The 13,765-nt window shown below is 60.9% G+C and overlaps 1 protein-coding gene across 3 annotated transcripts; it reads left to right on the top strand.

The window, feature by feature from the left end:
• CYGB (cytoglobin) lies at positions 1 to 12,466 on the top strand. Of its 3 annotated transcripts, XM_068654536.1 has the most exons (4): positions 1 to 199; positions 272 to 493; positions 6,891 to 7,122; positions 7,697 to 12,466. In XM_068654536.1, the coding sequence occupies exons 2-4, from the start codon at positions 351 to 353 to the stop codon at positions 7,859 to 7,861; spliced, it is 540 nt and encodes a 179-aa protein (XP_068510637.1). In that variant the 5' UTR covers positions 1 to 199; positions 272 to 350; the 3' UTR covers positions 7,862 to 12,466. The 3 variants fall into 3 exon arrangements, with proteins under 3 accessions (XP_068510637.1, XP_068510636.1, XP_068510638.1); XM_068654535.1 differs by lacking the exon at positions 1 to 199; XM_068654537.1 differs by lacking the exons at positions 1 to 199; positions 272 to 493 and adding an exon at positions 6,580 to 6,702.
• The last annotated feature ends 1,299 nt before the right edge of the window (positions 12,467 to 13,765 follow it).

Below are 13,765 nucleotides of genomic sequence, written 5' to 3'. Positions count from 1 at the left end.
TCACGTTCACACATTGGGGAAGAGGCTGGTCTTGCAATGCCTTTGAATATTTTACTTTCGGGCAGTTTCCCAGCAGTCAGCCGCACGCACCCGGGCTGAGCGGAGGCTCGCCGCGGCCATGGGCGGCACGGGGAGCCCTGGGCTGTAACCGCAGGCTCCCGGCCACGGGGATCTGCTCTGAGCTCGCCCAGGCAGGCAGGCAGGCAGCGCTCACACCGCCGGCACAGCCGCCAAGCAGCCACAGCCACCGACACCTCTTCTCTTCTCGCAGGAGATCCCCGCGCACACTCACACGCATCTCCCCGAGCCTCCTCTCCTGGCTTCCCGGAGGATCGTGCCGACGGCTCCCCATGGAGAAAGTCCAGGGAGAAATGGAGATCGAGAGGTGGGAAAGAAGTGAAGAGATCTCGGAGGCGGAGAAGAAGGTGATTCAGGAGACATGGAGCAGAGTGTACGCGAACTGCGAGGACGTCGGGGTCTCCGTGCTCATCAGGTATTTAAAAAAATAATAATAATAAATAAAAATAAGCAAGAAGCGGATCCAGGCGCATCCCTTTATAGCTAAGGAAGAGGCAGAACAATATATAGAAGCATGCGATGAATGACAGCGAGTGGGGAGCTCGCTCGGTGCAGCGCTTGGCTGGGCGCAGGGACGGTTTCACAGCACTCCTCTGATTTCAACACGTTCGAGCCGGGGGGCGGCGGCGGGGGGAGCGGGGGAGCCTCTCTGCGGGGACTTTGTGGGAAGCTGCTTCCCTCGGAAAGGTCACCTTAGCCTGCGCGCGGAGGTGGGGGAGCGCGGAGGAGGGAGAGCGGCGGCGGGCTCGGCTCGCCGGGGCTGGGTTGGTTTTGTTGTGGGATTTTTGTGTTGTTTTTTTTTTTTTTTTTTTCTTCTCCCCCCCCCCCACCAAATAGATCCGTGCGGATGGCTTTGGTACGTACCAGGCTGGCGGGTGAAATAATGCGAGTTGGGAGCCAAGACAAAACCCAAGCAGGTGTCTCCGAGGGCACCATCTGGCCCTCCGGCGGCAGCGTCGGCGGGAAGGAGAGCGCCGAAGTTGGCTGCGGGAGGGGGTGCGGAGGGCACAGGCAGGGGGGGGACAGTGGCACCGGGGGTGGCAGGGACCGAGCAGGACCAGGAGCAGGGCACTGGGCATTGCCTGAGGTGTGGGGCATCGCCTGATGGCTCGGAGCATCCCCCAGCAGCGTGGCGCCGGGTGGCACAGAGATGGGTGAGCGGCGAGCCCCCGGGTTGTGCCAAAAGCAAAAAGGGAAAGAGGCTCCGTGGGGGGAAATAGGAGCAGGAGGGGGTTCTTATCCCTGGCTGGCTGCTGTTTGGGGTGAGAGCTGTGCCTGGGGAAGGCGCTGAGTGAGTCCCGTGGGGCTGCAGGGATGCTGAGCGCCCGCGGTGCCAGCGGTGCTGAGCACCAAACCTTTATCTGGTTTCACAGGGGAGAGGAGGACGGGCAGAGGCGCAGGCAGCAGAGGGGCTCCCTGGAGCCACAAACCTCCAGCACCCACTGGGGAGCAGCAAAAGGGCTCTCCCCGGGCAGGCTCCCACTGCCAGCACCCAGCCCCGTGCACCCCAAAGAGGGGCCGGGGCTGTCACCTCCCCCCGTGCCCCCATAGGGGGGGTTCTGTGCGTGGAGAGCCCCTCGCCTGCACGCACTTTTTATGAACAGCCACCCAAAAGTTTTCCGTGGGCTGAGAGCTGGTGCCCCGAGCACAGGGAGGGTTTCCATCCGCCACTTTGTGGGTTCGGCACCTAAATGTTACCCACAGCCTTCCCCACCAGCCTGGGGAACCAAACCCCCAGGGCCTGGCACGAAGCCTGCACGTGGCAAAGATCTGGGGGATGCCAAATTCCCTTTTTCCATGCCCCTTTTCCCGTTCCTGTGAGCTTTGGCAGGGGCAGAGGAGGTGGAAGAGAGCAGAGAATGGGGTGTGGGGTCCCTGCTGCTGTCTCACCGATGGGCACAGCCCCGCGCAGCAGCCAGGATGGCAGTGCCAGTGCCAGAAAGAGCTGGGCAGGGTTTGGCCGGCAGCTGTGCGTGGCCAAATCCCTCATGGGGCTGTGCCCAGGGCAGCTCCTTGCTTTCGGTGTCCCCACGGCACAGGGACAGGCTCGGAGCAGGGCTGGGGACGAGGACGGCGAGGTGCAGCTTTGGGAACCACGTGGCCGAGCTCCGGTCCCGACTGAAACTCTCCCAGCACAAGTTTCTGGTCCGGGAACCTGCAGCAGGTCCCAGCACAGCTCCCTCCTCTCCATCCCCAGCGTTTCCACCCCTCTCCTCCCACCCTCCGCTTGGCAGCTGGGGAAACTGAGGCACGGGGTCATGCCCGGGGGGCTCCCAGCCCTGGTGGCTGCAGCGGACGGGTCCCTTCCAGCGGCACAGCGGGGTCCTGAGCCCGTGGGGCCGCCGGGGTGCAGCGGGACGTGAAGGGGAATAATGGGGATTTCTGGCTGAGCGGCCACCGGGCCATGGGAATGTGCGCCGTGCGGTCAGATCCCACTAATTGCCAATTCCCTCGGCGGGGGAGCCTCGCTCCGGAGGAAGCACAGGCTCATCCTCCTCCTCCTCCACCTCCTCCTCGAGGAGCTCGGGGCCCTCTGCGGGTAACGCTGCCGGGATCCATTTCGCAGCAGCTGCCTTAACCCTTGCTGGGGCTGGGGCTTGTTTTGGGGTCGGGGCTGGATGGGGCTCCAGACCCCAGTCCTGCACATTTGGAGGTTTTTATTTTGGCTGGGTCACTCCGGCCAGCACAGCCAACAGGCCAGGGCTGACGCTCACCTGTGTCCTCCCCGTGCCCCCGGGCACGTCGCCGTGCCTCAGTTTCCCCATCTGTGCTCGAGGATTTGGGTCTTTCTGGAAAACTCTCCCATTTGGAGACCTCGTGGCGGGGACGCCTGGCACAGAGCTCCGGCATCTGCTCAGAGCCCCCTGGTGCCCACCCAGAGCCGGGTGCCCGACACGAGAGGGGCTGAGCACCGCTGGGGCTGGGGGTCCCGGCTCCTTCGTAGCCCCCGACGAAGCCTGGGAAGCCGTCAAAGCCCCCCCCCCGTGCCCTGCCGGCCGTGCACGGCCGCTCCCACACCCACACACACGCTCTGCGGTCGCGGATGTGGGACCACAAAACTTTATGGATCCCCCCGGGCTCGTGGGGATGAAAGCCAGGGATGGTTCCCATTAGTCAAACCCACACCGAATGCGAGAGCTGTGCCATGTCCCGGGAGGGGGGGGGGGGGGTCTCCCTTCCCCTTCCCCCTGTCACTGCCCCAGGCCCATTTTCGCCTTTCCACATTTCCAATTTTTTTGCCTTCTCCATCCCTCTGTCTCCGCTCCCCCTCTCGCGCACGAAGCAGAGGTGTAGGAGGGGCAGAGGAGGCAGATCCAGGCCCCCAGATTTTTTTTTTTTTTTCGGCAGCCGCTTGGCTGAGCTGACACACCTGGGCTCCGACCGCCTGCGAAGGGCTTGGAAACGGAAAAGCGCCTGGCGCCGTCCGAAGAATTGGGAGAAAATACCAAAGAGCTTGAGTAATCGGGCTGCAGGGTGGAAAAAACGGTCTGTCTTTTTTCAGCTGGCTGAGCTGATGAAACGGGCTGAATCCCCCAAATTAAACGGGCTGAATCCCCCAAATTAAATGGGCTGAACCCCCCAAATTAAACAGGCTGAATCCCCCAAATTAAATGGGCTGAATCCCCCAAATTAAATGGGTTGAGGCCCCCAAATGAAATGTGTTGAAGCCCCAAATTAAATGGGTTGAAGCCCCAAATTAAGTGGGTTGAAGCCCCCAAATTAAACAGGTCGAATACCCCAAATTAAGAGGGTCGAGGCCCCCAAATTACACAGGTTGAAGCCCCCAAAATGGCATTTAAAGGGACGATCGTGCAGCTGCTGCCCGAGGCTGATTTGCGCTGCGTCCAGGCGCGCCTCAGGGCACGGGGCCCCTCTCTGGCTGCCGGGTGGTAAATGTTCAGAGCAGCTCACCCCGAGATCCCTCCCCGAAATATTTTGTTGGGAAGGGGCCCAGAGCCAAGCCTGACCCCCCCCGGTGGGGATGTCCCAGTCCCACGGAGCATCACGCGCTCGTGAATCACTGCGGCCCGTCTGAATTGATGTTTTTCTGGAGGAAAGGCCAGAGACCAACGGGGCCATGCTCTGGCACTGAGGGCAGGCGAGAGGAAGGGTTTTTTTTTATATGGCAGACCCCCAGGAGGTAGCAAAAGGGGAGGGTGCTCGGTGGTGACTTGGTTCATGGTGCTGTGGGACCGCGGCACCCTTTGGGATGCTCGGGGGGGACGTGGCTGTGCGGGCATCCCCACAGCCCCAGGGCCAAGGGGATGTGAGAAAATGAAGGGCGGTGGGAAAACCGTGCTGGTTCTGGTAATTTGTACATCCAGTCCTCTCCTTAACCTCGACCCCAGGTTTGCCAGGCAGTGTGGGGCTGCGAGCTGGGCACAGCAGGCAGGATGCGTGCCGGGGGTCGCTGCCTTCTCCCCAAACCTTCCTTGGGCTCCATCGGGGCATCCCGGCCCCTTCGCTCCCTCCCAGCCCCAAAACCAAGCTGACAGACTGCAGGTTGAGCATGAAACCACCACGAAAAGCCAACAAAAAGTCTCCGAGTGCTCCCTGCTTCTGCCTGAAGCCCCCCTGCAGTTTGGAGAGCTCGGTGCCAGATTTCGCCCCGCGGTTTGCCAGGTGAACGAAGCACCGAGGTGACGAAGCACCCGGTGTCCTGCCTCCAGCTGGAGCTCGGAGCGCAGGGAAGGAAGGGAACAGCCGGGTTTGAAGATTTTCTCCCTGCTCCCTTTGCCCTGCAGGGATGGGCAGAGGGGGGAAGATGGGGAACAGGAGGCGAGGCAGCACCCCGCGCCTGAGCGCAAAGCAGGCTCACGGGGCTGGCGCGGTTTGCACCTTAATGATTTCCTTTGGCTCTGCCGCCGGGAAGGGCTGCGGCCTTAAAGTTGTTAGAAGGGCAGAGGAGGGAGGAAGGCAGCTCTGACATCCTGTCCGCCCCGTCCAGATGGAGCTCCCAGGGAGCAAATTAGCGGGCGCAGAGCGGGAGCGCTTAAAAAGAAATTTAATGAGATCGGGATTCGGGCGTCTGCTTTCCATCAATCATAATTTCGCGTGATATGCGATGGGAAATGTCATATTTTTAATGACTCCAGCGAAGAAAAAAGCCCCGAACACACACACACACACACACCGAGCCAACAAAATTCCAGAGCCTGAGATGTTTGAACTCAAAAAATGTTCTGTAGACAGGGAAAAAAAAAAACACAACAAACACCTCTTCTAATTCGGAATTGTTTGAGATATTTTATTTCTTCCTTTTTTTTTTTTTCTTTTTTGTTCTCCTTCCCTCTGGTTATGTTTAACCTTTGTGTTAAATTAATCTTCTCTGTTTATTAAGCAAGAGAGGCTCGCTCCCTCTCTTGGCCTGGCCCCGCAGACGTTTCCTCGCAGGGTTTTGAGGTTGGCTCCGTCCCCGCTGCCAGCGGAGCCCACGGGGGAGGCAGGGAGGTGCCAGGGGCAAGGTCGGGGCCTCTGCTGATGCTGCAGGAGGACACAGCCCCTGGGGGGGCTCCTTTCAGCCCCTCTTTTTATGGGGTGATGCCGCAGCCCCTGTGGTCCCAGGGGTCCTGCTGGCACAGCACGATTCGTGCCAGGATTATCTCCAAGCCCATTCCCCGTGTCCTCACATCGTGCCTGTGAGCTGCAGCTGAATGGGGCTTTTGGGGGGATGTGGGAGGATGCCTGGGCAGCAGGAGGGGAAAATCCGTGAACGGGGACTGCCAAAACCCGAGCTCTGCCCTAGAAGGTCTGAGCATCCTTGATCTCGGTGCTGGCTCGAGCAGAAAGCTGGGGGCTGCGGGGACAACAGGGCACGGCGGGGGGGAAGCTGCGTGATGCTGGGAGGGAGGAAGGGCAGAAAACCCTGGGAGCAGGGAGGAACAACCATCCTTCCCACCTCGTCTCCCCCTTTCCACCTTCCTGCCTCCCCCAGCCTTTCCGCCGTGCACTCTTCACACCTCCGGAGCCTATTTTGGGGCCGCCTGATGAGTCCCAGGTGCCTCGGGGAAGCGGCGGCGAACCGAGGGAGTGGGGACGGGCAGGGAGCAGGGGAACCAAGCAGCAAACGAGCCTGGGCCCCAAATTCCCACTGCCTGTGGAGTGGTGAGGGGGGGACAAGGATCCCAGTTGGTCCCGGGGGGGGGGTGGGGATGGGGGGGAGAGGGGTGCCTGGTGCCCGGGGACAGCTGCCTGCTTCGTTTGTCCCAGCTGTGCTTCATTGGGGTTGATTGATCCCACAGAAAAAGGGGTCCCCAGGTGCTCAGGGGCCAGGCTGGGTGCTTGGGGGGTGTCCTTGTGGTGTGGGGGGGGATGGCTCCTGGCAGGGACCCCGCTGGGGATCTCTGGTGAGATCTTTGGGGCTGGGGGCGTCCTGGGCAAGGGGGAGCAGAAAGGAACTGGGAGCAGTGGGATTGGGGCAGGGAGAGGCTGAAGGGGGGGTTTTGGACACTTGGGTCTCACTTTCTGAGCCCCCGTGGTGCTCTGATGTCTGGGGGGGTGGATGTGGCGTCTGGCACAGCTGGGCTGGAGCCTCTGGGTGTGGTGATAAAGATTTTGGTCTGGGTATGGTGATAGAGGTGTGGATATGGTGATAAAGAGCTCAGCTGTGCCTCTGCTTTGCTGGTGAGCATCCAGCTGGGACACCCTCAGAAAATAGGGGAGGTCTGGGAGCAGGGCGTCACCCTCCCGAATTCCCCGAGAGCTCCACCAGGAGCCTGCCCCAAACCCGGTGGGGTCGTTCCCAGCGCCTCCACCTCTCCATTTTCTGCTTTATCTCCTCACTGCTCTTCGTGCCTGTCCTCTCTCCGAAGGTTTTTTGTCAACTTCCCCTCGGCCAAGCAGTACTTCAGCCAGTTCAAGCACATGGACGACACGCTGGAGATGGAGAGGAGCTTGCAGCTGCGCAAGCACGCCCAGCGGGTCATGGGGGCCATTAACACCGTGGTGGAGAACCTCAATGACCCCGAGAAGGTCTCCTCCGTCCTGGCCCTGGTGGGCAAAGCCCACGCTCTCAAGCACAAAGTGGAGCCCGTCTACTTTAAGGTAAAGGATGGGAGCGAAAATATCCTGGGGGACGTTTTTGGACCTGGGGAAGGGGAGCGGTGGCACGGAGGTGCTGCTTGTCCTTGATCTGAGGCTGGGTGTTTGTGGGGTGCTCCCCACGTGGCTGTGTTTCCCCCCCCCCCCCCAAGATGCTGCCCCGTGCAGAGCACCGTTCCCAAATGCAGCCCCTGCTGGAGCTTTGGGGTTTCAAGGACCTCTCCCCACCCACTGGTGTCCTGCAGCCCCTTCCAGCACGGTGGTGGCTGTAAGTCCGTCCCCTTGTCGGATCTTCTAGAAATCAGTCATGGTGGGGGGCATTAAAGCATGAGAAATGCTGAAATTAGGGGGATGCTTGGGAGCACAAGCAGCGCCCCTTGTCCCACTCAGGCTGGGTTCCTGCCCCACCCCTTACCCCGGGGTGTTGTGAGCCCTGACATCCTGCACCCATCCCGTATGGGTCTGGCGTTCCCAGAACTCACCCACAGTTCTGAATTTCCTTAGGAGAAAAAAAAAAAAAGCTGATTTCACTATTTTGCACTGCCTGTGGAGTTAATCAACCCCTTATCCCCCCCAGAAACTCACTGGTGTCCTGCTGGAGGTCATCTCCGAGGCGTACGGCAACGACTTCACCCCGGAGGCGCACGGCGCCTGGACCAAGATGCGGACCCTCATCTACACCCACGTCACGGCGGCGTACAAGGAGGTGGGCTGGGCACCGTACCCCAACGCCACCCTGTGAGGGACAGCGGGCACGGGCGAGGGGCGGGGAGGGGGTCGCTCACGCCAGGACCCCGCTCTGGTCTCTTCTCCAAGATCTTTCGCTCGGTCTGGGGAGCCCGGTGGGGCCGGCTCCGGGAGCTGCCAAGTCATAATTTGATCTCTATAGGGTTTAAAAAATAAGAATAAATCACAACGACAAGCCAAAAAGAACCACGAAGGGTGTGGGAGGGGAGAGGGGGGGTCGGGGTGAAGCAGGGGGTGCGTTGGTTGTGGGCTCCATCCTCCCATCCCAGCCCGTCCATCACCAAATCCCGCGCTCGCCACCGCCGCGTCCCTCGGGCGAGCTGTGCCAAAAGGCAGCACCACGCAGCTCACCGGTGGGTGAAACCATCCTCAGCCACCCTCGCTTTCCATGCAAAGCCCCTCGGGGAAACCCAGCTCCTCGCTTTTTTTTTTTTTGGGACCACCGGCTGCCCTCCTGCCCACCGCGCTTCGCTTTGCCTGCACCGCTCCCCGCACCCTCTGCGTCCCCGGGCCAGTGCCCCTTGCCCTCCTCGCTCCCAGCTCCTGGCTGCCCGTTGCAGACCATCCTGGAGCTGCAGGGAGCAAGGGGACGGATGGATGTGCCACTTGGCCCCGTTAGGAGAGAGAAAAAGGATGGATGGGATGCCTCCGGGTGGGCGCGTGAGCCCGCTCGCCTCCCTGCGGGTCCTGTGGGGACGATGCTGGTGGCAGGGATGTGCGTGAGGATGGGTTCGGGTGGCACGTGTCGTGCCTTGGCTGCTGCCCACAGCCCTGGTAGCTCGTGTGTGTACATCTGTCTGTCCGGCAGGGACGTGGAGCCAGGGCGAGGAGGGAAATTTGGGAACTGAGGGAGGGGAAACATGAAGTTGGCTGCGGCAGGAGGGGTTCCTGGGGGCGAAGGGAGGTCCCTGCCCTGATAAAATCCAAGCTTTTATGGAAAGAATATTCCTGCCCTCTTGGTGAGGCTGGGCTCCTCCAGATAAAGTGCCTGGTAGGAATCTGTCCGTGCAGGAGGACCTCATGGGCCCAGCAGTGCTCCCACCCGTCCCGGCAGAGGGCTCCCCATGGGGCGGCCCCGTTACCTCCTGCACACACGTGTTAGCTTTATAGGGTGCCTGGGGGCCGGCTGGGGGGGGTTCAGGGATGGAGCCTCGGATTTAGCTAGGAAGCTTTGGCATCCTTGCCACCTGGTACTTCCCAAATGCCCCTTACACCGTCACCTGTGTCCCCCATCTGAGCCTGTGTGGGTGAGCAGCCAGGAGTCCCTGCTCTGCCCGCCCACAGCTGGCCCCTTTCTTCTTTTAAACACCCGCAGGGAATCCTTTTTGCTTGTGTTTTTTGGGGTGTTTTGCTGCCTGAACAGTGACGTGGCCTGGCCTTTCCCTTAAGAAGCTGGATGTGATCTGGAGAGGTCCCTGGGGCTCCTGTGCCTGCCCCTACAGATGTTTTAGGGTTTTTCCTTCTTCCCTTCTCTGGCTGTACCAGGGTTTTTCTTTGGGGAGGAGGGAGCCCGCACAGAGGGGCAAACACCAGCCCTGGAGGCTTCCTCGCATCCTCTGGGCTCGGTTATGTGCAGCCTGGAGTTTGTCCCGTTGTCCCCTGGCTTTAGGCAAAGGGGGGGATTTGGGGAGGACCCGGAGCCCCTTGGTTGTGCTCCCGCACCTTCCTGGCTCACAGCCTGTCCTGGGCTGTGAGGGGAGGCAGCAGGAGAGCCTTCGGCCTCTTGGAGAGGCAGAGGGAGGGGGGAGAAAGCTGCCAGGAGGAGGAGGAGGAAGAGGAGGAGGATTTCCAAGGTCTGCCTGAACCAGGGAGGGACACCCCAGCCTTAGGGAGGTGGGCACGGGGCGAGGAGGGGCACTGCCCCTGGAGCAGGGTCCCTGGTAGTCAGCACCCCTAAATCTCAGCCCACCAACCTGCACCCCTCGAGGTGCCAGCTCCTTCTGGCTCAGCTCTGAGCATCCGAGCAGCTGCTTTAGAGGCACCTTCCAACCATCAGCTGCGCTCGCAGCTGGCCGCTGCTGGGATCAGACCCCTGCAGATGGGAAAAGACCCGGTGGGTCGTTGGCTTTGCTCCAGCACAAAGCAGAGAGCGATGGCTCGGATTGGGACTGCAAATTTTCTTGTCTGCATCACCAGGCTCTCACAAGTGCAGTTGCACCGACCTCTGCCAAATCCTCGGGGCCGGCCAGGCGTGTTTTCGCCGAGTTCAGTACTCGCCGTGCTCTGTGGCCAGCAGCCCGTGTGGGGATGTTTCATCCTTAGACAAAAGTTCACGTGTTAACCTTTTGAGGTTAATGTTCTCCAGGCAGAGATTTTATTTTTGGGTGGAAACCTTTCCCTCTGCTCGCTCTTCCCTCAACCAAAACTCAGCTCAGCCGTGGCCCTGCGGAAATCAGAGGGAATTGCTCCAGCTAGGAAGAAATGGGGGTGTCTGCTCCGTGGCTGGGCTTAGGGTTGGGGATGCTCTGCTGAGTGCCAAGGGCCCCTCTCCCTCGGCTCCAGCTGGATGTGGTTTGAGGGGAGGTGACCATGGGGAGGCCACCAAGTCCCCGTGTTCACTTCTGGCCCACCCGAGTGCCCAGACTTCAGGGTAGCAGCCAGCAGCAGTCCGGTCCCCCCACCTCAAAGTCATGGACCAGGTGCCTGCAGGGGCCCTCGTGTCCCTCCCCAGCTTCTGGTGAGACTTTGGGACCCCTGGGGTGGCTCAGGCTGGGGACAGCCCTGTCCCCAAGGGCTTGGACAACTGTCCTTTGGTGTGGCCAGCCCCGGTTAGGGATGAAGTTAGGTGGGCTTGGGGTCTGAGCCCCATCCCCACTGGTGCCCCCTGCTCTTCAGACACCACCCCCAGAGCTGCAGGACCTTGGGACATTGTTTGGTTTCTTCTTTTTCCCCCCCTCTGTTTAGTTTATTCTTTTTTTCCCCCCTCCATGCCTAGAAAAACCGTCCCATGGCTGCATGTGTGCACGCATGTGTGTGTCGGGCTTGTTTATTTTCCAGACATACTTTTCTAAACCAAATCCAGATGCGTGCAGCTGCTGTCCCTCGAGGATCCACCCCATCAGCCAAATTGCGAGCCACTCAAATATATGCAAACAAAACATGTTTATTTTTACCAGCTCTGTAGGAAGTAAAAATGAAGTGGGGAAGGTGGCCAGGGCAGAGCTCGCTCGGGGAAGAAACAGAGATAAAGCGAACGCCCCCGCTCTGCCGCCCTCAGCAAAGCAGCCATGGCTTAAATCGGGAAAATTGTCATCTGGGGAGAGATGAAAATGAACAGAAAAAGGAAAAAATACCATTCCGGAGTGACAGAGGGATGAAAAATGCGGTGGGGAAGAGCGGAAAGGGGAGGGCAGGGCTTGGCTCTCCAGCGCGCACACGTGCGCACGCGTGCGCAGCTGCTCGGTGTCACAGCCAGCTGGCAGCTGGTGGCCGTCCTGCGCTCCGGGAAGCGTGGCACCTCGCCTCCCGGGTGCTCCCGTGCCCCCCGTGAGCCTGCCACGCTCAGAGCTGCCCCCCCTGGCACCAGGGCAGGATGTGGCCCCTCACTCATACAGCATCTCGGTGCCGCTGGCTTAGCCTCAGCGCTGGGCTTGGAGCCGTGAGCCGGTGGGAAAGGTTTGTGCCCCCACCAGCGGGGTGAATGCTGAGCTGGAGGGGTGGGATTTGGCATCCCCAGGGTGGGATTTGGCATCCCCAGGGCAGGATCTGGCCCCAGGCATCTCCTCTTGGCTCCCTTTGGGGGCACCCAACTCCCCCCTAATTTGGCACTGCGTTTGGCGCTCCGTGCCCGAGGCCAGCGGGAGCGTTGGGTTGGGGGTGGGACACAGACCCCGTCCACCCCATCCCCTCACCACCACGGCTTGTGCACCCATCGCTGCGTCTCATTCACACCCACACCTAGAGAGAGAGACTCCGAATCCACCACCAGAGGCAAGGAGCCCCCGAGGACCTTGTGCCCCCTCCATCACCTCCCTGCCAGGCCGGGGAGCCCCATGGGGAGCCCGGCCGCGTCCCTACCCCCGTGCTTCGGGGGGGCTGGGACCCTTCGCTCCCCGGGGCACCTCCCCGGAGACTCCAGGGGGGACCAGAATTTGGCCACCAGAGCTCAGCCCTGGTGTGCTGGTGCCTGTGCAAGGACAGCTCAGGGCCACCTGCGGCGGCACCGGGAGGGCAGGCGAGGACGGGGACGCCGCCACCGCCCCGCGGGCCGGCTTCGGGAGGGATAAAGCTGCCCCCCTGGCTCTGAGCCCTTCAGCGGGCTGCGCCGCCAACTCTTCTCCATAGCTGAAGTTGTCTCTAATGTTAGTTTGTCCGAAGCCGTCCCCCAGTGACCCACAGACGTGAGCCGGCGCGCTCTGATGTAGCTCTGTGTCTGTACCGTTACCGATGCTGCTGCGGATGCTCTTCATGTACGTGTTTCTCGGCGCTTCCGTGCTGGTTTTATACATGCCGTCTAGTGTATGATGGATGTAACTGTTTTTTTTTTTTTTTTTTTTTTTTTTTTTCCTTTTTTGTAGGTTTTTAGTATGTTTGTAACCAGACAGAATGGTGTTATTAAACTGAAACTTGTATCTTCAGTGGATAAATCGATCAAAAACCCCTCTGGCTCGTCCTGGTTTCTTTCCTGCTGGGGGGTTGCAGGTGTCCTGATGGGGGTTTTGGGGCTGCCTCGTGGCTGCGTGCACACTGGGGGACCAGCGGTGGAGCCTTGTGACCAGAAATAAGCAGCAAAGGGATGAAATTTGTCCTTCACCCCACTTCTACCTAGGGCTGGGGGAGGTGCCCAAGAGACCCCCTTCCCATCCCTCTTGTGCTCCTCTCTGATAGTGCCCAAAAACGTTCCTCGGCACCAGAGCGGGCTTCCAGGGGGGGAAAAGCTCATCCCATGGGGGTGCCAGAGCCCCGGTGCCCAGCCACAAGCAGCTCCAAGGGGAGTGCTCCCAGTTTAGGGTCTGGGTCTGAGGCTGGGGGTCTCGGAGAGGTCCGAGATGGAAGAAGGAGGGGATCGGGGCGGCGTGGAAACCAGGAGGGAAAGGACCGGGCGGCTCCGGGGGGGGATTTCGGTGGGGCCACGAGGCTCCGGGAGCTCCGCACGCCGCGCTGAGACCAGCCAGAGCCAGGGCTGACGGGAAACCACCAAAACGGGGCTGTTTTTTTCCAGAGCCTGGTTGAAAAGGAGCTGGGAGCTTCATCATTACCTTGCTGAGCGGAAATATTTACACAGCCCTTCACTTCGCACTAATATTTACCCCCAGGGCCTGTCACTGGGGGTGGCCGTGACGAGCGCGCCGTGACCCGAACCCAAACCCAAACCCAAGGGAGAGCAGAGGCACCGCGGGAGGCTGAGGCTGGGGGTGTGCGGGGGGCTGCTGTGGGCACCTGGGTGCCGGGGCTGCGCCCTCCTCCTGCTGCTCCATGCCTGGGAAATCCCAAAACCCAGCATCACCGCCCTGGGATGATGTTTTCCAGGAGAAAACCCTTACCCCAGGGAGCAGGGGTTTTAGGAACCACCCTGGTGGCCCCGGTGGGGTTTTATGGGGTGGGGAACGGAGGGAGAGGGGAATTGGGTGGCTGAGCCGTGGCACGGGGTGTGCTCCCAGCCTGCCCCTGCTGGCCGTGGGGTCTGCAAAGACCAACCCCACGTGCTCCAAATCCCCCTTCTTATTCTCCAGTGCCTTCGGAGAATTAAATCCAGGAGCACCCCCGTCTCCAAACCTCCCCACGGCCACCCTCAGCCCCCGGGGGGGTTTCGGAGCCGCCCGGCTGGGGCCGCTGGGTGCCGGAGCGACGCCGCGGGGCCGGGGCGCAGCCGCCTTGGTGGGGCTGACACAAAGCAGGAGCTCGGCCCTTCCTTCCTCGCCCGGCTCCTGCTCTGATCTGGTTTATCTGAGCTGCGCCC

Source organism: Anas acuta, chromosome 18 (genome assembly GCF_963932015.1).
Source record: "Anas acuta chromosome 18, bAnaAcu1.1, whole genome shotgun sequence".
Classification (NCBI taxonomy): Eukaryota; Metazoa; Chordata; class Aves; order Anseriformes; family Anatidae; genus Anas; species Anas acuta.
Note: the sequence above shows the minus strand (reverse complement) of the source record. Positions and strands in the feature narration are given on the sequence as shown.